The 24,982-nt window shown below is 50.6% G+C and overlaps 1 protein-coding gene across 1 annotated transcript; it reads left to right on the top strand.

Annotated features, from left to right (window-relative positions):
* The first annotated feature begins 1,314 nt into the window (after positions 1–1,314).
* Positions 1,315–14,142, top strand: PIPOX (pipecolic acid and sarcosine oxidase). The gene is made up of 8 exons (XM_012740727.3): positions 1,315–1,503; positions 3,309–3,457; positions 10,360–10,573; positions 10,786–10,968; positions 11,861–12,007; positions 12,355–12,513; positions 13,104–13,179; positions 13,531–14,142. Exons 1-8 carry the CDS (start codon positions 1,390–1,392, stop codon positions 13,659–13,661), a joined length of 1,173 nt encoding a protein of 390 aa, XP_012596181.1. The 5' UTR covers positions 1,315–1,389; the 3' UTR covers positions 13,662–14,142.
* The last annotated feature ends 10,840 nt before the right edge of the window (positions 14,143–24,982 follow it).

Below are 24,982 nucleotides of genomic sequence, written 5' to 3'. Positions count from 1 at the left end.
GTGGCTTTGGCTGTTAAGTAGTGATTCAGTTATCGCTGTGTAAAAAAAAACACCCCAAAACCTAGTGGCTCAAAACAACAACCATTTTATTCTATTTCACAATTTCTTAGGTCAGGAGTTCAGATGGAGCTTGACTGGGTGGTTCTTCTGTGCCATGTGGCACCAACTGGGTCACTCAGTGGTATTTTGCTGGTGGCTAGGCTGGGCTAGAGGACCCAAGATGGCTTCACTTTTTCCTTTCTTGTTTTTGTTGTTGACAGAGTCTCACTCCATCGCCCTGGATATAGTACAGTGGTATCATTGTAGCTCACTGCAACCTCCAACTCCTGGGCTCAAGTGATCTTCCTGCCTCAGCTTCTCCAGTAGCTGGGACTATAGGTGCGTGCCCACTAGGTCCAGCTAGTTTTTAAAAAATTTTTTGTAGCGATAGGGTCTCACTATTGCCCAAGCTGGTCTCAAACTCTTGGGCTCAAGCAATCTTCCCGCCTCGGCTTCCCAAAGTGCTAGAATTAGAGGCGTGAGCCACCACACCCAGCCTCCTTTTTCTTAAAGAGGAGCCCCAAACTATATAAGAATCAGGCTGTACAGATCCTGGCTCTGTCTCCAGCGCCGGTCACAGCACTGACTCAGCACCCTGCCTGGCACAGAGGGGCACTCAGCACCGGGTGCTGTAGGCGCTAGGCTGGTGCCTGGTCCCTTCTGTGTCTGAGGAGAGGGCTCCTTCTCTCATTCTGTCCTTCCCATTTTTTCAGGATCATTTCTTCTTTTACTTTCTTCAAATGAAAGTAAAACATGCAGAGAATAATTTCATAATCACGAGACTGCCCTCAAAATGGGCCTTGCCTATACCCCTGACATCACCACCCACCAGGGAGGTGGGCTTAACCCTGGGCATCGTGCCAAGGTCTGAGCTCGGCCCTCTAGAATCTCTAAAGGAAATCAGGCTGAAGAGGAGGAAGCCAGCAGGGGGAGGCAGCATTCCTGGTGCCCAGCTTGGTCTAGGAGCCATTGAAATTCCAGGGCCGAAGTCCTGAGACAAAGATCATAATGAGACAGGAAGGTGGCAAAGGAAGGAGCCCATTTGCATGACAATAATTGAGCCAAGAATAGAAAGCTAGAGGGATGCAAGGGTGAGGCTGGCAGCTGAGCTGGGCTAAACCTCACAAATCAGACTACCCAGCTCTGCTCTGCAGGGGAAGGGAGGCTGATCCCTGTGCCAGGCTGGTGGGGAGGGCTGGAGAGGGGAGAGGGGTGTGGCCTCGGGGGATTGTGGGAAAACCGGCCAGGCTGGACTTTGCCTTCCTCTTACTTCAGCTGGGAGTCACCTTTGCCTGCCTTCTGCTTCTGCTTCGTGGGCTCTGCGACCGTAGCACCGACCAAGTGGGCACCATGGCTGCTCTGAAAGATCTCTGCGACGCCATTGTGATCGGGGCAGGCATCCAGGGCTGCTTCACTGCATACCACCTGGCCAGACACAGGAAGAAGGTCCTCCTGCTGGAGCAGGTACTGTGTCTCTTCTGCACTCCTGGCCTTCAGGACTGTTCCTGTCCTCCGCAGGAGAGAGGTTTCCAGAGCCAGCAGGCTATGGGGCAGGGCCAAAGAGCCTGAATCACCCCAAATTCTGTGCAATTGGTAGCTTGGCTGCCTGGTGTCTTTTGTGACAATTCCAAGAGAGTTTCACCATCTCTTAGACCCACATTGGGTTTCTAGGCACATTTCCTACTTTTACTGCCTCCCAGTTCTTGCCCTTGACTAAGAAGTGTCCCAGGCCCTGTTCTCTTCCTTTTTGCCACCCTGTCTCCTCTGTGCCCACATGGTTGATCCAGACCAGAAAAACAATCAGTTCTCCTCTGGGTAGCCTGAAGTAAAGATAATTTTGCCTAGAGGCAAAGGTTGACTCATCAGCCTAAAAGGTAGGATACTCCCCTGCATATTCCTGGCCTCGCACCCCACAACCCAACAGAAGCTTCTGTTTTTCCTGCCCCCTCTGGACAATAGCAGCCTCTTTGTTTGATAGAAAGTAAGACTTGGGTCTCGTTTTTTTCTTTAAAGGAAAAGTGATGCCATGCAGTGCAGTCTGCAGTGACCTCTGCACATGAGTGTGGCCCCGTGTGTGTGTGTGTGGCCTTGTGTGTGTGGCCCCAGTGTGTGTGTGTCCCTTGTGTGTGTGTCCCTTCTGTGTGTGGCCCTGTGTGTGGCCCCAGGGCCACCATTCACTGTGAAGGATTTCTGCTGCAGGAGACCCTTCCTTCCCATTCTGCCGACAGCTGTCCAGGCTAGTTATGGTTTACTCTTCATGGTCACGAGCTGGAGCAGTTAGAAACCTTCCTTTCTCTATTAATTTTATCAAAGCCTGAGGAATCCCTGGTTCATCCTCTCAGGAGACTCTCCATCTTGTGCTGGTTCCCTTAGCCTGAGTGGTCTGAAGCCACGGAAAATAAAGTCAGCATCAGTTTCCTTGTTCATAAAATGAACAGACTAGACTAGAATGATCTAGAAGATTCTTTCTTATTTATTTATTTATTTATTTATTTTGAGACAGAGTCTCACTCTGTTGCCTGGGCTAAAGTGCAATGGTGTCATCATAGCTAACTGCAACCTCAAACTCCTGGGCTCAAACGATCCTCCTGCTTCAGCCCCTCCACCCCCTCCAAGTAGTTGGGACCACAGGCACACGCCACTACACCCGGCTAATTTTTTAAATATATATTTTGTGAGACAGGGGTCTCTCTGTGTAGCTCAGGCTGGTCTTGAGCTCTGGCCTCAAGTGATCCTCCCACCTCGGCCTCCCAAAATGCTAGGATTACAGGCATGAGCCACTGCACGTGGCCCTCAAATATGTTTTGTGTTTCAATGGGGAGAGAGAGGGAGCGCATCCAAAGTGGGGGGCATGGCTTATGCAGAGGCACAGTGGTGGGAGATGCAAGATAGTCTGGGGTCAGTGAGAAGACTGGTTCTGGGGGAGCAGAGCCCCCTGCTATCCAGCCCTGGGAAGTAGGAGGAAGGGCTGGAGATTAGACTAGAGTCTTTATGAATCAAAGTTGAGTGAGATTGCAACAGAATGGTTACAAATTAGCTAACAAAGGGACTTCTGGATATGAATGACCTTAACAGAAAGAAAGCCTAAGTTCGTGCTACTGAGGAAGTTCTATCTTGATTGCCAAGTCAGCAAATTGGTCATAAAAGGGAATTTGGAAAGATTGTATGGAAATATTTAAAAGTTAAGAGGCTCCTGGTTGACAGCGCGCAATGAGATGACAGTGTAAGGGGCAGCGGCTTCCCTTGTCTCTCTTGTTCTCCGCTTCCAGTTCTTTCTACCGCACTCCCGAGGGAGCTCCCATGGACAGAGCCGGATAATCCGAAAGGCGTACGCGGAAGACTTTTACACCCGGATGATGGATGAATGCTATCGGATATGGGCCCAGCTGGAGCAGGAGGCTGGAACCCCGCTGCACAGGTGGGCTGGGGGAGGAATCCCTGGAATCATGGGGCCCCGCACCTAGAGGTGTTTCTAGTGTGTCGGGTGGCAGTGCCACGAACACTGGAAACGCAGTGGGAGGGACACAAGGTCTAGAGGAGTGCCGGATGCACGGAAGCTGTCATTCTTCTCACTGCCATTATGGTCACCGCACAGGGCCAGCTGGCTGGTTCTGGGCTCTGAGTTCCAGGCCTGGGTTCAGACCGCGTGACCAAGGCCAGCCGAGGCCGTATTGGCAAAACTGCTGGCGAGGCACAGAGCTGGGCAGGCTGCGAGGATCTGCCCGAGGTTGTACCTGTGCCTCTGCAGAGCCCTCTGAGACTTGGCGCAGGGGTTGAGATGGGGTCGCAGCTGCTTTTTGGATTCTTCATATTCCTACCGGTATCGAGACTGTTCATGCTGGGTCCTCGCCCCCATGGTGACCCTATAAGTCCATTTCATTCTCTGAATTCCTTCTCCTGTAGGAACAGGCCGAGTGCTTGCCAGGGAGCGAGGCTGCACCTCTCTCTCTGTTGCCTCCACGGGTCTAACACTTAAGCCCCCTTCCGCGCTGACCCTTCAAACACTCACAGGAAGGCCAGTGACCTGTGATGCAATGGGAACTTTAGCCATCCGGCTTCCCCTCCCACCTCCTCTGCGAGTCTTATCTGAACTTCCCACAAACCCTGGCTCTACCCTACAGGGTGGCAGTTATTGTAATGGACAGGAACCAAGAGGTTACTGTTCTGTTGCAGAAACACCATTAACTTAAGAACAAAGTGAAATCCATTATGCAAATACAGCCAGGGCAGCTAATTACAGATTTATTCAGAGGCAGCTAATGCACCCAGCACCCAAATAAAGGAACATGTCTTGCTGGGGGGTGGCCTGGCAAAGGGACCCTTCTCTGTCAGCTGCCTATGAATACTGCTGAGTATCTTGTGCTAAAAGAACTGCCCCAGGCCTTGGAGGGCACATGGCTTCCCAGCAGACAATGAGGCAACTGAGAGAGGTTAGGAGAGGATCTGTATCTCTCAGAGGGAAGCTGATTCTGGAGTCAGACAGGCTTGGGTTTGACTTTGTGCTCTACCCCGATACCAGCTGTGTGATCTTGGAAAAGTTGCTTTACCTCTCTGTGCGTCACTTTTTCTCCCAGGGCCCTGTGAGGATACAATGAGACTTTTGTAAAAGACCTGATGCAGTGGCTAGGAACTGATAGTAAGTGGCAATCCCTTCCACCGGTTCAGGGTCGGCCACAGGCTGGTTCCATTGAGCAATGGAGGAAGAAGGCAGGAGGGGACAGAGGGCCTGCAACAACCCTGGGCATCGAGGCTACAGGAGGGGGAAAAGGGACCCCTTTGTAGAAGATTCTCAGAGGCTCACAATCTTCCTTCGTGGCAGGAGGACCGGAATTTGGAAGGGCTTCGGATCTGGTCAGGCTTGGCTGGAAATATCAGCTCTGATGCACTTGGCTGCATGCTTTGGAGTGAACAGTGTCACCTCTGTGAGACTCAGTTTTCTTGTCTGCAAAGTAGGAGCAATAATACCCATTTCATGGGCCTATTGTGAGGATAAGTATGTAATGAGCTTAGAACTACGTGGAAAATCCTCCTCCTCCTTACCACATATTTAGGACTAACAGTAAGAAACTAGGGGCCAGGTGCAGTGGCTCACAGTTATAATCTAGCACTTTGGGAGGCCAAGGCAAGAGGATGGCTTGAGGACAGGAGTTTGAAACCAGCCTGGGCAACATTGCAAGCAAAAATTTTTAAAAATTAGCTGGGTGTGGCGGTGCATGCCTGTAGTCCCAGCTACTCGGGAGGCTGAGGCAGGAGGATTGCTAGAGCCCAGGAGTTTAAGTTATACAGCAAGCTACGATCATCCCACTGCTCTCCAGCCTGGGTGACAGAGTGACACCTCGTCTCTAAAAACACAGAAAATGAAACTATTAGGGGCTATTCTAACTACTTCATATAAATAACTCATTTAAGTCTCCCACAACCTTATGAGAAGGTTGCTACTGAGTGATCAGGGTCTTAACCCATTAGTATAAATCACAGAATTACTGTACTCCTAATCTAGAACAGGAGTTGGCAAACTTTTTCTGTAAGTGGCCGTGTAGTATTTTAAGCTTTGCAGGCCATGAAGTCTCTGTTACAACTATTCAACTCTGCCATTGTAGCATGAAAGCAAGATATAAATAAATGAACCTAGATGTGTTCCAAAAAAATTTATTTATGGAGAATGAAATTTGGATTTCATATAATGTTCATGTGTCATGAAATATTATTTTTCTTTTGATTTTTAAAAAATCAACCCTTTAAAAATTTAAAAACCATCTTGGCTCATGAGCCAGAGAGAAACAGGCAGAAGGCCAGATTTGGTCCCAGGGGCATAGTTTGCTGGCCCCTGGTCTAAAAGATACCTGTAACTGGTTCCCCGGTCCATTCCCGTCTCCAAATAAATTCATACTTAAGTCCTCCTAATGTCAAAAGACTGCTACTGTTCATTTGAAGACAAGGAAGTATCACAGCCCTCTTAAAAGACCATTCCGATGACTCAAAGCTCCAGTTATGAAAAATGAAAAGTAATATGAACGTGCCTTAAAAACCTTTAAAGCACTATAGAGTGCTAAGTATTATTATTATTGTTATTATTATTCTATTATTAACAAGCCCTTTCTTATGGCTAACCTGATTTACTCAGGCACATTAATTTATTTGGTTCTTTTACTTCGTGGGATACAGAACAGGATACTTCCCATTCTCGGAATGGTATCTGAATATAGTTCTACCTTCGGGCTAAAAGCCATTCCAACTCCTTTAGCTGTTACTCCTGATTCTGATTCTTTAAGTGATTTATCATCTTTGTGGTCCTTACGTCTCTCCAGGTTCTTCTAGAAGAACCAGCACCATCCCATAACTGATAAATATGAACATACTTAATGTTATTTGATGATGATTAGAAAAAAGAAAAAAAACATTAGGAGTAGGTAGTTAAGGTGGCTGTCCAATGCTTTTTATGTGGCTGCTTCCTATGGCAGTGGCATACTAAACATGGGTGGGTTCAGGATATTTGCATATATTCTGGGAACAGACAAAGCCACATGTGTCAGATCACAAGGTCTGAATCTTTTGTGATGTGTACAGCCAGGACGCTGACACCAACAGCAAAGCCCAGTTCTGCGGACCATTTCTTTCCTGCCCCGCCTTCTCCCTTTGAGTCCCACTATCTAGCTCCTGACCCGGGCTGCCCCTGCTTAGCTGACAATATCAGACAAGATCACAGCCGTAGGCAGTACAGCTGCTGGCAGAACCTGGTGGCCCCTTCCGCAGCTGCTGCTTCTTGTGTCTGCGAAGTGTCTGCCTTGTCAGCCACGTCCCCTCCCTGGAGCAGTCTTTGTTAACCAATTCCACCTCGGCCCACTGAGCGGAAGATGAAACGCAAAGAGCTCCTCCAAAACCAACAAAGACAGCAGCCATTACCAAGTCCCCACGCCAGCCCCTTCCTCAATGTGACGCTGAGAGCTGGCTTGCCTGGCACTTTGAACCCAGAGAGGGGAGAGCTTGGGATGGGAGAGGTTTTGGGAATAGATGCAAGGGGAGCGGTCTCCTCCTCCTGTTTCTGCCCTCCCTCCCCCCATCCTGCACCCTGTCCTGCTGCAGTAACTGGTGGACATCCCTGAGTGCCAACTCCCTACATCACACCTGTGGCACTGGTCCGGCCACTGGGGAGTCAACAGGGGCAGTGGGAGAAATCGTCAATCACCTCTTCCTAGTGCTGGATCAAACTAGCGCTGGGAGGAAGGCACAGTTCATACCAGCTGCTCTGGACTCAGCAGACGGGCACCCTGGGCATTGGGAGCTGCACTCTTTTCTAGGGTTCCCTGCAACCCCAGCGCTGGCTTCCGTCCCTTCTTTCTAGCGAGTCCCAACCAGTCAGTCCCTGCTCATTTTTCCCCCTTCAGGTGCCCTTGTCTCTTCTCACCCGTTTCCTTTCCAAACTTTGTGGCCCAGATCTGAGCAGAAAAAGAGGAAGGGGAGGCCCGGAGCACAGGGATGCAGAATGAGCAGTCTATTTATTGGTATCTAGAAAAAGCCATTAAGAAAATAAGCACTTAAATGATTTTCAATCTGCCCATGGAAGTCATCTATCTTCATCCTGGGGGGAAAAGACCCGGTCTCCAATCCCGGTTTTGATTGACTGATTTCCAATTCTCTAGGCATCTCCCATAGGAGACTCTCACCTATCTCCCGTAATGACAGGCCTTTGCATTTCTAGGCAGTGTTTTACATTTATTTCCGATTTGCTCATAATGGTCAAAAATCTCTCTCCAATCCAAGGCATTTCTCCAGCAGTGCACGGTTTCCCTCAGGCCAAATAGCTCAGCTGTGATCCACGGAAAATGAGAATTTCCCCAAACACATCTTCTGACCAGGGGAGGGTCCGGCATCACAAATTCAGATGGAAAATTCCCCACTGTTAGATCAATATCTGGGTTAAGAAATAAATGCCACAGGGGCAGAGAGCTGGAGCAAAATGATTACAATCGGCACAATTACATTCACCGGCGGAATCAGCTCGCTGATTACTCCCAGGGATGGGGAGCTCCCGCTTCATCCACCGCAGGACGGCTTGGGAATTAGAACATCACTCAGCACTTCATAATTCAACAGATTTGCCCATTGTCTTGGCATGAGTTCATTTTTCCCATATAGGCATTCCTGTAAGAAGAGCTCTTAATTCAAGGAAGAAGGAAGGAAGGAAGGAAGGAAGGAAGGGAGGGAGGGAGGGAGGGAGGGAGGAAGAAAAGAAGGAAGAAAAGAAGGAAGAAAGGAGGGGAGGAGAGAAGGAAGGGTGGAAAAGGGAAAGTAAATTTCAGAGTATATGAGAGGCCAAGGCTGGTGTGTGGCAGGCAGAGGTTGGAGGACGCTGCTCTGGAATTTCCAGGCCAGGGTTTGACATCGTATCTGCTGAGATGAAGTGTGAGCCACGTCTTTCCCGGAATCTTACCTTGCCAGGACCCCATCTGGGTAAAAAGGGCTCAAGAACAGACACTTGGATGACTTTATAATTATCTTGTTGGCTAAGAAGTTTACCAGGCAAGTTTTCATTACCTGAGAACCAATCCGAAGTCCTTTTGGGGGCCAGAGAAAAAAGCCTCTCTCCTCCTGGCGAGTGGGGATTTCGCCAGCATCCCTCCTCCGCTGAGCTTTGAAGAGGCGGCTCTCTCGCTGCTATCTCGCCAGTGGTGAATGCTGGGGAGGCGGGGGCCGTGGCGAATGCATTGGGCACGCTGCGCGGCTCTGTGTACTGACACCCGCCCCAGGGCCCACTGCGTCCCTACCCCCTCCCAATCTTCTCTTTAATCCCCCCAACCAGATAATGTGGGATTTGGAAGCATGTAATATCCATGAGACTCCATTATAGGCTATTACGAGCTTTATACGAGGTACCTGGGGGATGTACCAGGCTGTTGCCGGTGAGTGCGGCAGACTGGGACACACGGGGACCACAGGAATGGTCCCAAGGGCCAGAGCGACCCATCTATTGTTTAGATCTACTCCCCCCAGAAGGGGGCTCTGGTCTCTTGTGACAAAGATGCAGGGAGCATGAAAGAGAAACTGCCTTGCTCCCTTAGGGACTGAGAGACATAGTGGGAGGTACAGGGAGAAACAGAATCGCAGAATCACTGAATTTATTGCTGGAGTCCTTTTTTTTTTTTTTTTTTTTTTGAGACAGAGTCTCACTGTGTTGCCCAGGCTAGAGTGAGTGCTGTGGCGTCAGCCTAGCTCACAGCAACCTCAAACTCCTGGGCTTAAGCGATCCTCCTGCCTCAGCCTCCAGAGTAGCTGGGACTACAGGCATGTGCCACCATGTCTGGCTAATTTTTTCTATATATATATCGGTTGGCCAATTAATTTCTTTCTATTTATAGTAGAGACGGGGTCTCGCTCTTGCTCAGGTTGGTTTTAAACTCCTGAGCTCAAACGATCCGCCAGCCTTGGCCTCCCAGAGAGCTAGGATTACAAGTGCGAGCCACCACGCCCGGCCTATTGCTGGAGTCCTAAGAGACCATTGGCTAGTGATCCTGCATGAGGGTGCCATTGGCCTTTGGGGTGGAATCTTCCTGAGCATTGGGGGTTCTGCATCCCTGGCTCCCACCCACTAAATGTGAGTGGCACCCCCAGACATGGTGGCAACTACAAAAATGGCCCATGCCGTTTCCACGCGTCCCTGGGTGGGTCAGAGGGACCACCCTAGTGTGGAACCATCAACAGTCCAACAGGCACGTCTTATGGCAGAGGAGTCTGGGCCCTGAGAGGTGAGTAGCCAAGTCAAGGTCACACCAAAGTGATGCCAGGACTAGAAGCAGAGCCAGATCTCCCAATTTAGGACCCTTTCCACAAAACGGGCAGCCTCCGAGAAGGAACTGAGAGACAGGCAGACACGCGGGAGGGGACAAAACATCAAATGACAAGAAGAGGGAAAGGAGAGAGGAACGGGGCAGAGGGTGGTGTGGAGGGGATGGGAGCATTATTCGAAATAGCGAGTGGGGGCAGGGGACAGGAGGAGGGGCTGAAATCTTATCAAAGCGACTTTCAAGGTGTGGAAGATGAAAGAGGACTTAGGCTCTCTGCTTTCAAGGACAGGCTGGATGCTGAGGAAGGAGGATAGGGGACAAACCAACCAAACAACAGTGACAGCTGGGGAATTCAGCTTGAGAATACTGGGGCTCTTGTGACCGGGTCTAGAGGCCACCTCCTGTCCTCTGTCCATGAGGCCATGACTCCCCTGATGCTCAGGACCTAGATCTTTGCTGAAGAAGGAGAGCAAATGGCCCAGGGCTTTGACATGTACCTTCACTTAGGTGGCTTTTTTTTTTTTTTTTTTTTTTACAGGCAGACTGGACTGCTGATACTGGGGCTGAAGGAGAATCCAGAATTTAAGACAATCCAGGCTACTCTGTCTAGGCAGAGCCTAGAACACCAGTATCTCTCATCTGAGGAAATGAAGCAACGTTTCCCAAATATTCAGTTGTCCGTGGGAGAAGTGGGGATCCTGGACAGGTCCGGAGGGGTTCTCTACGCAGACAAGGCCCTCAGAGCCCTACAGGTGACGTCACACCGCATGGGCCAACACAGCTCCCCGCTCTGGGCATCCCGGGTCCCAGCCGGCCAGCCCCGGAGCCCCTCCAATGATGGCCCTGCCCTGCTGCCTTCAGTCTCGACCTGTAGGGCCGGGCCTTATCAAGGGAAGGGCTCTTTGTCCACCAGGTGTGAACAGCATATGGGACCAATGTGCCTTTCCCTGCCCCGCCCTTTCAGGACGCTGTGCGGCGGCTGGGAGGCGACGTGCGTGATGGAGAAAAAGTGACGGAGATAAAGCCAGGGCTGCCGGTCGTGGTGAAAACCGCCTCCAGGAGCTACCAAGCCAAGAGCCTGATCATCACGGCGGGTCCCTGGACCAACTGGCTCCTCCGTCCCCTCGGAATCGAGCTACCTCTCCAGGTAAGAGGAGCTGGCAGCCCGGGGGTTGGTGCTTAAGAGAAGCAGCCTTGGAGCCAGACAGTCGAGTGTGAGTCCTGCATCTGCCACTTGCAAGGGGACGACCTTGGGCAAATTAGTTCACCTCGCTGAGCCTCAGTTTTTTTTTTTTTTTTTTTTTTTTTTTTGAGACAGAGTCTCGCTTTTGTTGCCCAGGCTAGAGTGAGTGCCGTGGCGTCAGCCTAGCTCACAGCAACCTCAAACTCCTGGGCTCGAGTGATCCTTCTGCCTCAGCCTCCCGGGTAGCTGGGACTACAGGCATGCGCCACCATGCCCGGCTAATTTTTTTTTTTTATATATATATCAGTTGGCCAATTAATTTCTATTTATAGTAGAGACGGGGTCTCGCTCTTGCTCAGGCTGGTTTTGAACTCCTGACCTTGAGCAATCCGCCCGCCTCGGCCTCCCAAGAGCTAGGATTACAGGCGTGAGCCACAGCGCCCGGCCCTGAGCCTCAGTTTTGTCACCTGTGATGTGGGGGAGTAATAGATAGCTACCTCCTGGGGCTGTCGGGGAGTTAAATGATATGATGTATATAAGTCCTTAGGAGATGGCATTATAGCAGCACCCAGTAACTATGAGGTATTGTTATTGACTCCCAGAAAGAGGGACAAGTAGGGGCGGGCGAAGCTGTGGGAGGAAACCGCGGATGGGGAAGAGACAGAGGTTCGGAGGTCTCTGGGCGCCGTAACGTGTGCAACAGGGAAGTGATGTCAGAAGTGGGCGAAGCAAGGACGGAGGAGTTCAGCGGGGCATGCAGGCTTGTGTTAAAGGGCTGCAGGGCCGCAGCAGAAACTGCTGAGGCTGCTGTAGAGTTCCTTGGCTATCCCTTCCCCCTCCTGCTCCCTGCCTCAAGACCCTGCGGATCAACGTGTGTTACTGGCGAGAGAAGGTTCCCGGGAGTTACAGTGCATCCCAGGCCTTTCCGTGCTTCCTGGGCCTGGGCCAAGCCGCCCACCACATCTATGGGCTGCCCGCGGGAGAGTACCCGGGGCTGATGAAGGTGAGGTGCCTGCGCAGATTTGGGGCAGCTGCTCTCACTTTCCCCTCCGCAGAGGCTCAGCCCCAGAGGGCAGCGGAGGAGCCTATTTCGCTGCTGCAATTTGCAAGGAAAGACCCTCAGCTGCCCCGAGGCCCAGCGAAGGGAGCCCTTCCTTTGCAACCATAGGGTGGGGGCGGGGACCCACAGCCAGGCAACCTCAGGTGGCTCCCAGCAGCATCTGCCAAGGAGGGGGGGAAGCTGGAATGATGGATAGGGCCATCCTGTGGACAAGCCTGCCCCTTGGACGTGGGTGTGCGTGGAGGGCCGGGCCCTTGCCAGCCACTCGTGTCGCTCTGATTGGGAGACAGGTCTGCTATCACCACGGCAACCGTGCAGACCCCGATGAGCGGGACTGCCCCGAGGCTCGCTCAGACAGCCAAGACGTCCAAGTCCTGTGCCGCTTTGTCAAAAATCACTTACCTGGCCTGAAGCCAGAGCCTGCCGTCATGGAGCACTGCATGTACACGGTAAGGGGTTGGGGCAGCCTCGCCAGGCCCTCTCACGGCTTGAGAACGGGGAAGGAGAGACAGACAGACCTTGCTCTGGCCGGGCCCGACTCTATTTGACCCCTGACATCGTCTGTGACTTTAAACAAATGAGTGAATAATTTTTGTGGGTCGGTTCGCCTCTACCAGAGAGGGGCCTGTTAGGGATTATTCATAATCTTTTTCATTAGGAAACTAGGCTTATGCCTGGCAGTCCTTCACTGTGTTTCCCAGAAGTGCTCTAAAAATTATTTTGGCAAGATCCTCTAGTTGAGCAGGCCTTGGGGATAAAGAGAAGAGACAGATGTCACCAGGGCCTGAGGCGTCTTGGCGAAAGTTAGTTTACAGAGATTAACTGAGCACCTACTGTGTTCATAGCTCTGAATGAGAAGAGAGGCAGATGGACAAAAGAGAAGGACTGGCACACCCAGAGGGGGCCTGGCATGCAGAAAGCCTGCCCGTGCCCCACTCCCATTCTTTCTGGAAAGAAACCCAGCCTAGGCCCTGCCCACCAGAGCCTGCAGTTCCTCTCTGTATCCTCAAAGGATGCAAGTGTGATTATTTCTTTCTAGAACACCCCTGACAAGCACTTTATTCTCGATCGCCACCCGAAGTATGACAACATTGTCATTGGTGCTGGATTCTCTGGTAAGCCCCGTTGTGGGAAATCGGGTGCCTTAAAGCCAACCTACCTCAGTGCCAGGCAAAATGGTATTTCCACACTCTTAGCTGCCCAGGTAAGTATTGAACCCTGGACTTGGAGTGTATAAGGAGGCTGGGAAGTCAGAAAAGGGGTGCTCACGGTGGGAGACAACTTCTGGCTTTGAGATATGACCAAGAGGAAAGTCAGCCCTGTCTGGGTAAACAGGAAACTTTTGGAGAGCTCAGTCTCTCTCTCTCTCTCTCTCTCTCTCTCCCTCTCTCCCTCTCCCTATTTCTCCCCCCCTCTCCCCGAGGGTGACAATCTGCTTGCTTGACAATCTACTCTTCTTTTCCTAGGGCATGGATTCAAGCTGGCCCCTGTCGTGGGGAAGATCCTGTATGAATTAAGCATGAAACTAACGCCATCTTATGACTTGACACCTTTTCGAATCAGCCGCTTCCCTGGCCTGGGCAAAGCTCATCTTTGACCCCAGGCCAGCAGCCTCCCCTCTGTGCACCAGAGCCCCTGCTCAGATGCAAGAAGTGGCCCTGCAACGTCATCCTTTTCTGCCTCTCTTAAATCCCCCATAAACCCCGGATGGTCGAGTAGACCTTCTTTCCCCGGCCAGCTCCCTAATCCCAACTAGTTTTATGCTTGCAAAAGGTCAATCAGATATTCTACAATCACAAAGTAGCAAGGACCTTTGGGATGGATGTTTCAATATGGAAGGGCACAAGGACTGGCTCAGGAGACCAAAGCAGTTGTTAAAATTCTCTTCGCTGGGATGTTTGATGAACTTGAAATGGATTTGACTAAATCTGCCCAAGAGAGGGGGAATAAGATGGTCTCTTATAGGTCACTATTGCCCTTGGAGTTCCTTTTTCCACAATTAGAGCCACCCTCCATCACAAATGCCCATAAAATTTCTGGCTGATCTTAGATGCACAATAAAAATGTGTCAAAAGAGATTTGTTGAACAAACAAATAGCTGCATTTCCAGTCCATGGTGGGCTTATCTCTCGCAGGCTCTAATCATCTACATTAGCACCACAGAATCCATTAACCCAGGAACCCTTGGAGTCTTGATCCCCTCGAGGCACCGCACCCCCTTTGTCTGGGTGTTTTGCCTCCTCCTCATCCCCTCTCTGGTTCTGCAAGGATGCTCAGCCCCCGGTCTCTCATTAAGGTGTATTGTCAGGTCTTTATGAAGATGGAGCTGTTATACCAGAAAGAAGGAGAGAGACACACTCGCTCAGAAACCCTGTTCAATGTTTGAATGTTAAATGTGCCATTTTATTATCATTAGGATTGCTCCCACTTAATGAAACAGCATTAGCACCGCGGCGGCTGGCCTCCTTGCACTAATTGCTTTGGAAGGGAACAGGCTCATAACCACCCCGGGGTGGGTGGAGGGGTGAGGGCTGTAACAGGCACTCAAGCAGGTTCGACCCAAGAGGACAGGAGTTAAAATGCTCTGGGCAGAGAAAGACGGAGGCTGGGTGGGGTGGAGACGTTAGGAGGAGTCACTGAGCCACTGAGTGGTGAAGGAAGACTGGGCAGTGGGAATGAGAGTAAAATATTCCCAAAGGAAATACAACCAAGAGGAAATTACTCTTCAACTGCCTGAGTCCTCGAGGGCCTAGGCCTGTGTATGAGCACTGATTTCTCCAGCGAGTTGTAAAAGCCAGCGAGCCTGTCGACGCTACGCCAAGTCTGCTTTTTGGGTGATCTCAGACGATTCCTCCAGCCTCAGCCTCTGTAAAATGGAAATAGTAATACTCACCAGCTCTATAGAGCTGGTGTGAGGTTCCAATAAGATTATTCACTTATTCATTGAATACACAAATATTTATGGAGCCTCTGCTGTGTCCCAGGCACTGTGCTAGGCCCTGTGGGTGTATCTGGGAACAAAACAGATCAAAATCTCCATTCTAGGCTGGGCATGGTGGGTCACGCCTGTAATCCTAGCACTCTGGAAGGCCGAGGTGGGGGGATCGCTTGTACTCAGAAGTTGGAGACCAGCCTGAGCAAAAGCAAGACCTCACCTCTACTAAAAATAGAAAAATTAGCCTGGTGTCATGGCGTGTGCCTGTAGTCCCAGCTACTCAGCAGGCTGAGGCAAGAGGATTGCTTGAGCCCGGGAGTTTGAGGTTGCAGTGAGCTACGATGACGCCATTGCATTCTACCCAAGGAGAGGGAGCGAGACTGTCTCAAAAAAAAAAAAAAAAAAAAAAATCTCTGTTCTAAAACAGTATGGTGGTTCCTTGAAAAAGTAAAAATAGAATCCCCATATGATCTAGCAATTCCATTTCTGGGTATATACCCAGAAGAATTGAAAACGGGGTCTAGAAGAGGTATTTATATACCCATATTCAGAGCAGCATTATTCACAATAGCCAAAAGGTAGAAACAAACGAGGTGTCCATCTGTGAGTGAATAGATAAACAAAATGGGATATGTACACACAATGGATTATTATTCAGCTTTAAAAAGGAAGGGAATTCTGACCCATGCTACAACTGGGATGAACCTTGAGGACATTATGCTAAGTGAAACAAGCCAGTCACAAAGACAAACACTATGATTCCGCCCATGTGAGGTGTCAAGAGTCATCAGATTCATGAGATAGAAAGTAAAGTGGTGGTTGCCAGGGGCTGGGAAGAGGAGGAAATGGGGGTGTGTTTTTGGGGATAGAGTTTCCGTTTTGCAAGATGAAAGGAGTTCCGCAGATTGGCTGCACAACAGTGTGAATGAACTTAATGTGAATATACTTAAAAATGGTTAAGATGGTAAATTTTATGTGTAGCTACCACAATTTTTAAAAATCCCTGTTCTTACGGAGCTTATTGTCCAGTGGGGAGAAGACACGTGAGGAATACATGTAAATAAAATCTGTCTTATATCAGAAGGTGATGAGTGCTTTGGGGAAAGCAGAGCAGGGTGACGAGAGGAGGTGACGGGGGTGCTGGGGGAGGGTCTGCCCTTTCAGATGGGTGCTCTGGGCAGCATGTGAAAGAATGTTACGAACTGAACTGTAAAGCAGAGTATCGTGTTATCATCGAGGGTGAGAGAAAAATGAAGTCCAGAGGGACTCGTGTAAGATCCACCAGCTCCCAAGCGGCAGAGCTGGGGAGAAAGGGTGCTAGGAATGTCCCCTCAGCCCCATAGCTGCCCACAGTTCCCTCCGCCTTCTCTTGGCGCCACCGCCCCCTCCCCCAGCCAGCTGTAGCTCCCCTTCCAAAATATCCAGCCTTATTCAGCTTGTTGGTGACAACGTAAGGAAGGCCAGTGTCTCGAAGAAGCTGAGAAAGGACGAATGGGGGATGCCATCGAGCCCTGCGGGGGCTGGCTGAGGCCCTGTGCTCCCAGGGAGGAGCAGAAGGCAGGGGTATGAGTGGGAGAGGGGGGCGTGGGGGAGGGGTGGCGCAGAAGGGAGAGAGATTGGCAATGTGTGGCCAAGAAGGCCAACAAGGACCTCCTGGGATTCTGCGCACCCCCAAAGCCATAGGAAATGGGGCCAGAATGCCCAAGTGGGAGGAAGCAACCATTCCTTAGTTGGAGTGGGGCGGGATCATAGAAGAGTAGGGGTCGGAGGACAACTTGTGGGTTTCGGTCATACTGGAGGACTTGCCAAAATAGACATGCCGGTCTCATCTCCCACTTCCCTTCCGCCTGAGGTCTCATCTCCCGCTTCCCTTCCGCCTGAGCGTGGCCAGGCGTCCCGTTTCAGGCAGACCCTACGCCTCTTGGAGATGGAAGAAAATCAAAATCAATCGGGCAGGCAGTTAGAGACCTCGGGAAGGGCAGCTGGGGTCTGCACAGGCTGCAGGGCAGAGATAAGGGCACTGAGGAGGCCGGCCTGGTTGCCAACCAGACTGAGGAAAGCGGAGGCAGCTGAAAATAGCCAGGGGGCGGGGAGGGAGGCGAGGCGGCCAGGAGAGGAGGGAGAGCAGCGCGATCGATGCCATCGCGACTCTGACCCAATTTTTCATCTCTCAGCCTCTCCAAAAAATGGGAGGAAGGAGGGAAAGACTGGCACAGAGGGGAAGAGTCTGGGGAAAGGAATTTGAGTCCTAAGAGCTAGGCGATTGCGGGGTACGCATCAGTAATCGCGGTGGGGAGATGGGGAGACAGGTTCCGCGTTAGTACCATCCAACCCGCCCCAGGGTCTCGTATCCCAGAGCAGGTGTAAGAGCTTGAGCCATGTGCGTGTAACCTGGAAGGAGGGTCAACTATCTAGAAGGGTGAAAGGCAGCCTGGACACAGGGGCTGGAAAGGGACTCTGCATTTGACTCCTCAAAGGAGTGATTCAAGTGAGTCTGCTGGGCTTTCAGCGTACGTAGCAAGAGGGATAAAGTTAGACTTCAGCTAATCCATCCCATTAAGTAGATTTGGGAGATATTAAAACATGTAGATTGGCATGCTTATGGTATTCTATCCTCGAAAACTTACAAAATGAGAAGCCCCTCTGTATGGGCCTATACAGCTTGCCTGGAGGCCAGGGCTTCCCCGCGCAGTCTCTGGACGGCCGCTGGCTGGAGAGGGGGCCTAGGACTTTTATTACTCTGCAGGTAGGATCTGAAACGGGGCTCTGGGCACAGGCCTATGGCAGGGCTAATGCTGCAAGCACCGGGGTGGGGGCAGAGGGAGGCACAAGGTGGGGTGGATCTGTCAGCCCCAAGAGAGGCAGCAGGGATAAGGGGCAGGATTCTAACATGCAGGACCCAGTGGCATTTACATAACTTTGAATAATGAATAAGCCTGGCTCTGGGGTTCCTAGTCAGCGCTGCTCATCTGCATCTTTATTAAGCTTTATAAATGACTCAGCTCCCTACCCCCTTCCCCACCTCTGCCCAGCCTGCCCCAAGCATCAGGGTAGTTGACTGCTCATTACTTTAGATGAGATTTGTTTCACCAACATTCAGTGGGGCATGGAGTGGGGGACACTCCATGGAGTGGGAGGGAGGAACAGATCCCAAAGGCAAGTGGAGTGGAGGGGTGGGGCTGGGAGACAGACAGCAGCCATGGGAAGGCAGGCTCTTGGCTGTGAGCACAGGCAGACAGCTACGTATGTGGGCTTCATTCTCTAAAATGCTCCTGGGGCCAACATCTTAAGGAGAGGAAGGTTTCTTAGATTCCCCCAAAAGCGCTGGGTTCAAGTCCCACTCAAATCGCCAGTTTTCCTCACATCTGCTGCCAAGTCCCCAGCAGGCCCCGCTCGGCTCCAGCGCGGCTTAGCCACTTGAGCAGCCAAATGAGTGCAGCCCCTGGGGAAGTTCGCACTTTTTCCTGAGGCAGGAATTTTGCTATTTTCACGGGGAAAAAAAAATCGTCTATGCTTGCAAGGCAAGAACAAGCACCGGGCATATTAGGGGAGAAAGAAACAGGAGGAGGTACACATGGGATAGGAATTTGCAGGGACAAGGCGTGCTGGGTCCACCTGGAAGGAGGGGCCTCCACTTGTCCAAGCAGGCACGTTAGTGACGCCGCTCTGGGAGCTGCCAGGTCTGCAGGCCAGATACAGGAGGAAGGAGTTAACGGCCTGAGTGCGGAGGAGTTGGCAGGGAACTAGTGGGGGGAAAGGTAGAGAGCATTTTCCAACCCTGGCTGCACATTAAAACCACCTGGGGAGCTTTCAAAACGCTGGCGCTTGGGCCCCACCCAAGACCAATTAAGTCAGAATCCCTGAAGGAGAAGGAGCCCTGGGCGCAGTGTTTTTAAAACACCGCTTCAATTTTGTATGGATCCTGGTATAAACAAACCAGCATTAAAATATATATAATAAGAAGTGTATACGAAAAAATATATATAATAAAATAAAATCAGGGAGATTTAAACATTGACTGGATATTTGATATTAAGGAATTATTGATCATTTTTTAGTTGTGATAAGAGTACTGTGATTATGTTTTTTTTTTTTTAAAGCATCATTTTCTTTTCTCTGAGGGATAGACACTAAAGTATTTCTGAATGAAGTGACATCATTTCTAGGGCCAGTTTCAAAATAATCCGGTGAAGGGATTGGGGAAGTGGGCAGGAGCCGACAAGCAGGATTCCCCGTTGAGAACTGTGGAAGCAGCTTGAGGGGTAAACAGGTTCATTCATTAAACGGTTCTTTTCACTGAGTTACCAACCAAATGGCCAGGGCTGAGAACCACAGAGCCCGCCCCTTAGGACAGGGGTCACTGCGGCACCTCTCTGAGCAGAACTGGTTTCTTGAACAGGTTTGCAGGACCCTAAATAATAGGGGAGGGTCCTCCAATGTCCTCAGTCCCCAGGCAGCACAGCAGGGGTCATTTGGTGGAAAAAAATGACTGGCAGTTAGAGATGCAAGTAGGGGGGCTGAAGGGCTCTGCATGCTCCCTATACCCACACAGCCTCTGGGGACTCAGAGCCCCAAGCTCTGTGCACTTGGCCTGGCCATTGAACCCGGGGAACTGCCTGCATGAGGCACCCAACATGCAGCCTCCTTTCTTGCCCTCTCCAGGCTGGCCCCACAGGGACTGGACCCCCATCTCAGCTGTCACCCCCACTGTCCCTCACCACTGTTTCCCTGCTCTGTCACTCCCCTGACAGGCTCATCTGCCTCTCCCAGGGAACATCAGCCCAGCTGACTCCATCAGGAAGCAGGGGAGGCTGAACACGAATCCAGGGAATCACGGGCACCCAGCCGCCCACTGACAGAGCCAGGGAGAGAAGGCTCCTCGGCGGCCGCCTGAGCCCTCTGAGCTTCCGTAGCTTGATATCATTTGCATATCACACCTTTGATGAACAAATCCAAATGGATCCCAAATTCTCAGGTCTCTGCTGTCCCAGACAGGTTGGATCTTATCGCCCTTGGCCCACTCACGGACCAACCAGTCCCCTGTTCTCCGCGTGCTCCCGAGAAATGATTTCGTGCCCCACAGAGATGGATGCCCCTGCCTTGCTGTGGAACTCAGTCCCCTGCTCCACCCAGCACCACCCGGGGCACCACCAGCTTAGGCCTCCTGCTCAGACTGGGCCTCTATCTGTCTTCTCCACTCCATTACCTTCCCCAATGGCCTCTAGGGGCTGGGGAGGGGAGAGAGTTGGAGGGGTTCTGTTTAAGAGATTTTTGGAATCTGTGCCCGCACATCACCCGCTGCCATGAGTTATTTCAGCGCCGATGTTTGTCTCGAGCTGATTATTCCAGCCCGAGAACAGGTGGAGCAGCCTGCGGTGGCTTATTCGTCAGCCAAGGCCATCTGTTCCCAACAAGCTGAGATTTGTAGCCGATTTCTACTGTGGAGCAAGGAGTGGGGGTGGGGCGGGAGATGGTGATCACACCCACGGCCCACGGGACTTACTCCTCCCAGACCTTCCCGGATGCAGAGCCCCAGGCTTCCCCTTCTACTATGGATAGCTCATGTTCTCATTTTCGCAGAGAAACTCACTGGTCACTTGACTCAGCAACAATACTTCCTTACGGGGCTAAACCTTCTCAGATGGAATCCAGAATTAGAAGCACAAATCTATCAGCCAGGCACAGAGTCTGGCCAGTGAGCCGTGTCCACCCCACCCCTTTCTTTAAAAAAAGAAAGTCTACCACTATGTCACGAACTTCCTAAATGACCTTCTCAACTCTTGGCTTCTCCTCTTCCCAACTCTACCACCAGTCTCTCCACCACCAGCAGGAACATCCTCACCTAAACCAGTCGCCTGCAGGGCTCCAGGCTGCAGGGGAGGGCTTGCTCTAAATGCTCCTCTCTCCCCCGCCCTGCTCCTCTCCCCTAAATACCCCATTCAAGTTCCACCCTCCAATCTGTTCCTCTTCCAGCTTCCACTCGCAGCCGTGCCAAGAGATGCCTGCTGCTTTAAGAATGGCTTTCCCTGAGCAAGGGATCTAAGCAGTTTCTAAGCAGCTTTGCCACATGGTTCACCCCCCACGGCTATGATTTCTATATATGAAAAGCTAGAAAAGAAGCTACTCTTATAGTCACGTTAATATGACAATTTGGGGCCTTCTTTGGTGTTGGTACACACATCTGTACTGACTTTTTTTTTTTTTTTCTTGAGAAAGGGCCTGTTGCCCAGGTTAGAGTGCAGTGGCATCATCATAGCTCACATCAATGTCACACTCCTGGGCTCAAGGGATCCTCCTGCCTCAGCCTTGGGAGTAGCTGGGACTATAGGCGGGCACCGCCACGCCGGGCTAATTTTTTTTTTTTTTTTTTTTGTAGAGACAGGGTTTCACTATTGCTGGTCTTGAACTCCTAGCCTCAAGCAATCCTCCTGCCTCAGCCTCCCCAAGTGCTGGGATTACAGGTGTGAGCCTCTACTCCCGGCCTGGACTGACTTAAAAAAAATTGTATGAAAACTTGATATTAAAAGCACAAATACTTCATCTATAACCCCATGTCTATAACTTCATCTATAACCCCACGTCTCCAAATAAAATCATAGTTTTCAGAGGTTCTTTCTAATATTTATTTATTGATCTGTGTCTTCACAGCTACATGTAACCTTAAGAACCCATTAACAGAGTTGTAAGACTGCCTCACTTTCTAGTTGGTTCTCTAGGCTTATTTTGCCAGTTCCTGGGAGCAGAAGCTCTTTTTCTACTGTTAAATCCTGCACAGTGGCTGAGTGCCTGGTCCACCAGAAAGAACAGCCCCCTCAGACGAGTTCTGGGAGCCACAAAGGCAGGCCATGCGACCTGTGCTTGCAGTGCAGAACCTTCCAGAGAGTGCCAATCACGAGGGTCACCCTTGCTCTCCACAGGACAGCAATCCGCTGGGGGCCAGAAGCAGCCCTCAAGCAAAGGTGCCAACCTGCAATTGATGTCAGGCCCCGGGGTTACATTGAGCCATGAGACCTTTTTCATCACATACAATTTTATATTTGCTGGGCTACCTGTCCCTGACCTGCCTTTCAAAGACCTAGCATTTCTGAAGCTATTGGCTGCATTTTCCCAATACCTCTATCTTTTTTTTTTTTTTTTTTTTTTTTTGGAGACAGAGTCTCACTTTGTTGCCCAGGCTAGAGTGAGTGCCGTGGCGTCAGCCTGGCTCACAGCAACCTCAATCTCCGGGGCTCAGCGATCCTACTGCCTCAGCCTCCCAAGTAGCTGGGACTACAGGCATGCGCCACCATGCCCAGCTAATTTTTTGTATATATATTTTTTAGTTGGTCAATTAATTTATTTCTATTTTTGGTAGAGACGGGGTCTCGCTCAGGCTGGTTTCGAACTCCTGACCTTGAGCAATCCGCCCGCCTCGGCCTCCCAAAGTGCTAGGATTACAGGCGTGAGCCACCGCGCCCGGCCTCTTTTTTTTTTTTTGACCTTTTTTTTTTAATTCTCCACTTTCAAATTCCTTAGAGTTCTCTTTTCCCCGAATCCATTTGCTTCTTTCCCTAATCTAATCAGATCATAGATATGCCACAAAACATACAAAAATTTATTAAAATGTGGAAACTCTTTGACTCTTAAGCCACCTCAAATATAATTTGCCTGGATGGTGTCAAAACTTAATATCCTTTTTGAATTTTTCTCTCTCTCTTTTTTTTTTTTTTTTGGTAAAACTGTCATAGCTGACTTTTGATAGCTACAGCAAATTCCATCTGCACATATAAGTATTCCTCTGGGAGATTTATGTCACTGACTTCAATCGCAAAGCACACATCCTTTCTGGAATCTCCTTTATGTATATGACCCATCACTGGGGCTTACACTACAGAAGACTCAATTTCTCTGTAAAATTCCTTCTAAGCAAATCTAGCATCCTGGTTAACTCCAAAATGGCTATTGCTCTGGAAATGTCTCCTCCCAGATCAAATCGCAGAGAATGGTCTAGATTGCTCTGTTGTGCTGTAATGAAATTAGACTGAAGTGAATATAGCTTAAAATATGCATCCTGGGCTATGTGGAACTGTTATTCATATTGTTGGCACAGTGGGAGTGAAGTGCAAATGTGGTAATGTGAGGGGGCTGTTCTGAAAATTGTAAAGAGCGACACAAATGTGAGGTAGGTATTTTTCTCCCAAATTGCCAAGAAGTGCTTCCTTCCTAAGGCCAAGCCTTGGTGAATACCAAGCACGCAGCGATTTGAGATGAGGACAGCAATTCTTTCCTCTCTAGCCTCTCCGTTTTCTGGCAAGGCCAGAACAGCTCTTCCAAATGCCTGGCCAGCTGCTGGAACCAAGCTGAAGACCCTGCTTGGCAAGATGACGTCATTTCTCAGCCTCAGTTTCCTTAAGAGAACAGTGACACTTCACAGAGTTGTCACGGAGGTTAAATGAGATTTCGTAGGCAAAGTGCTCAATAAGTAGGGACTGTTATTGGTCTTATCACCCTCCTCCTCATCGCACAGATCTCTACTGACTGGCAGGGAGGGGCCCCCTCAGCCCCAGTCACTGGTCCTTTGAGCCCAGGCTGAGGACTTCCAAGAGCCCCTAAAAGGGCGGGAAACAGTATTTCCGGGTTGCTGCAGCAGTAGCCGGGTCCTCATGCCTCTGTAATCTCTAAAAGGGAAACGCCCACAAGTTCCCCCCAGCAGCTGCTTAAAAACCCATGGACAGAGCTAACCTTCCTCTTTTAAGGGGCGTGGCCTATGGGAAATGCGGGAAGAATCTCCAGGAGGAGGGCGGGGTGGGAGGGGCAGAATCATAGTCCAGGGCGCCCCAAAGCCCGTGGACATGCAAATGAGATATGAATATGTTAATGACCCCTCGGTTTCCCAGTGAATGGCCGGGCACTTGCCTGGACTGGCAGAGCCAGGGAAGGAGAAGAAATGAAACTGGACGCTGAGGCTCAACCGGTCGGCTGGACGGAAACTAACCCCAGACACCACTGCGCGGAGAGACTACGTTCCTCCCGCAGCACCGGCATCTTGCAGCCTCGATGGTGCTTCCAGCACGTTGGTCCCTCTGGTTCCTCACCTGGGGGGATGAAGAGGTGGGCATAGGAGATTCTGCTGGCTGCAGTGAGGAGCTCTGAATTTGGGAGCCAAAAGGTTCTTGCCAGCAATGCCACCTTAGGCTCCAGAGGTTAAGCCCCTTCTCCAAGGTCGCGGTGGTAGTAGCAAAATAAACGCTCAGTTTAGCAGGTTTTATCTATTTTTGCTTTGCTTTCGCTACTGCACGTGTGTGCCACTATAGGGGTGAAAAGGCAGCAGCCCCAAACACGGCAGAGCTTGGTCCATTACCAAGCATGTCCTGGACTGCCCACCAGGCTGGAGGTTTTAGAAAATACGTCCTAGGGGAAGATGAAAGGAGTTGGAGTGAATGCCAGTAGCAGTAGCAGGCAAGGACAAATTATCATAGACTTGTCTGGAATGTGTTGCTATATAAAAGATGATGGAGTGTTCCAGCTTCTCTGAGAACCAACTCAGAGGAAATGAATGGGGGACAGAAAGGATTAGGGTTAGATTTAAGGCAGCACTTTCTCCCAGGGATTATTGCGGAGCCCTTTATTCAGTGACCAAGGAAGTCTGTGGACTCATTGCCGCCCCCCCCCCCACTTCTGAGGGCTTTGGGAATTCATCACCCTCTGGTCCCACACAGCCTGCTTGGAGGACAAGAATGAACGAGATGACTTTGAAAAGTCCCCACCATTCAGGTAGGAGATCCTTTCCCTGCATGGGTCTCCTGGGCTCTTTGCTGAGGGTAAGGACAACAGTCACTCTGGCTCCAGGGCCCTGGGGGGAGAAACAGCAGTCATGGCATCTCTTGCAACACGCTCCCTGCCAAATTGATTCAAATTGGCTTGGATATGAACATATGATTAAAGGAGCGGCGCGATTCATTTATCAGGAGAGATTAAAGAGCGGCATCTGCGAAGCCTAGCTG

This window comes from Microcebus murinus, chromosome 18 (assembly GCF_040939455.1).
Source record: "Microcebus murinus isolate Inina chromosome 18, M.murinus_Inina_mat1.0, whole genome shotgun sequence".
Taxonomy (NCBI): Eukaryota; Metazoa; Chordata; class Mammalia; order Primates; family Cheirogaleidae; genus Microcebus; species Microcebus murinus.
The sequence above is the reverse complement of the archived record's forward strand: the minus strand, read 5'-3'. Positions and strand labels throughout refer to the sequence as shown.

Bases quoted from the DNA above. Each gene is read 5' to 3' on its own strand.
- PIPOX (XM_012740727.3), top strand. From the start codon at position 1,390: ATGGCTGCTCTGAAAGATCTCTGCGACGCCATTGTGATCGGGGCAGGC. The intron at 10,574-10,785 runs GTGACGTCACAC...CCGCCCTTTCAG, and splicing joins AGGCCCTCAGAGCCCTACAG to GACGCTGTGCGGCGGCTGGG. The intron at 12,514-13,103 runs GTAAGGGGTTGG...ATTTCTTTCTAG, and splicing joins TGGAGCACTGCATGTACACG to AACACCCCTGACAAGCACTT.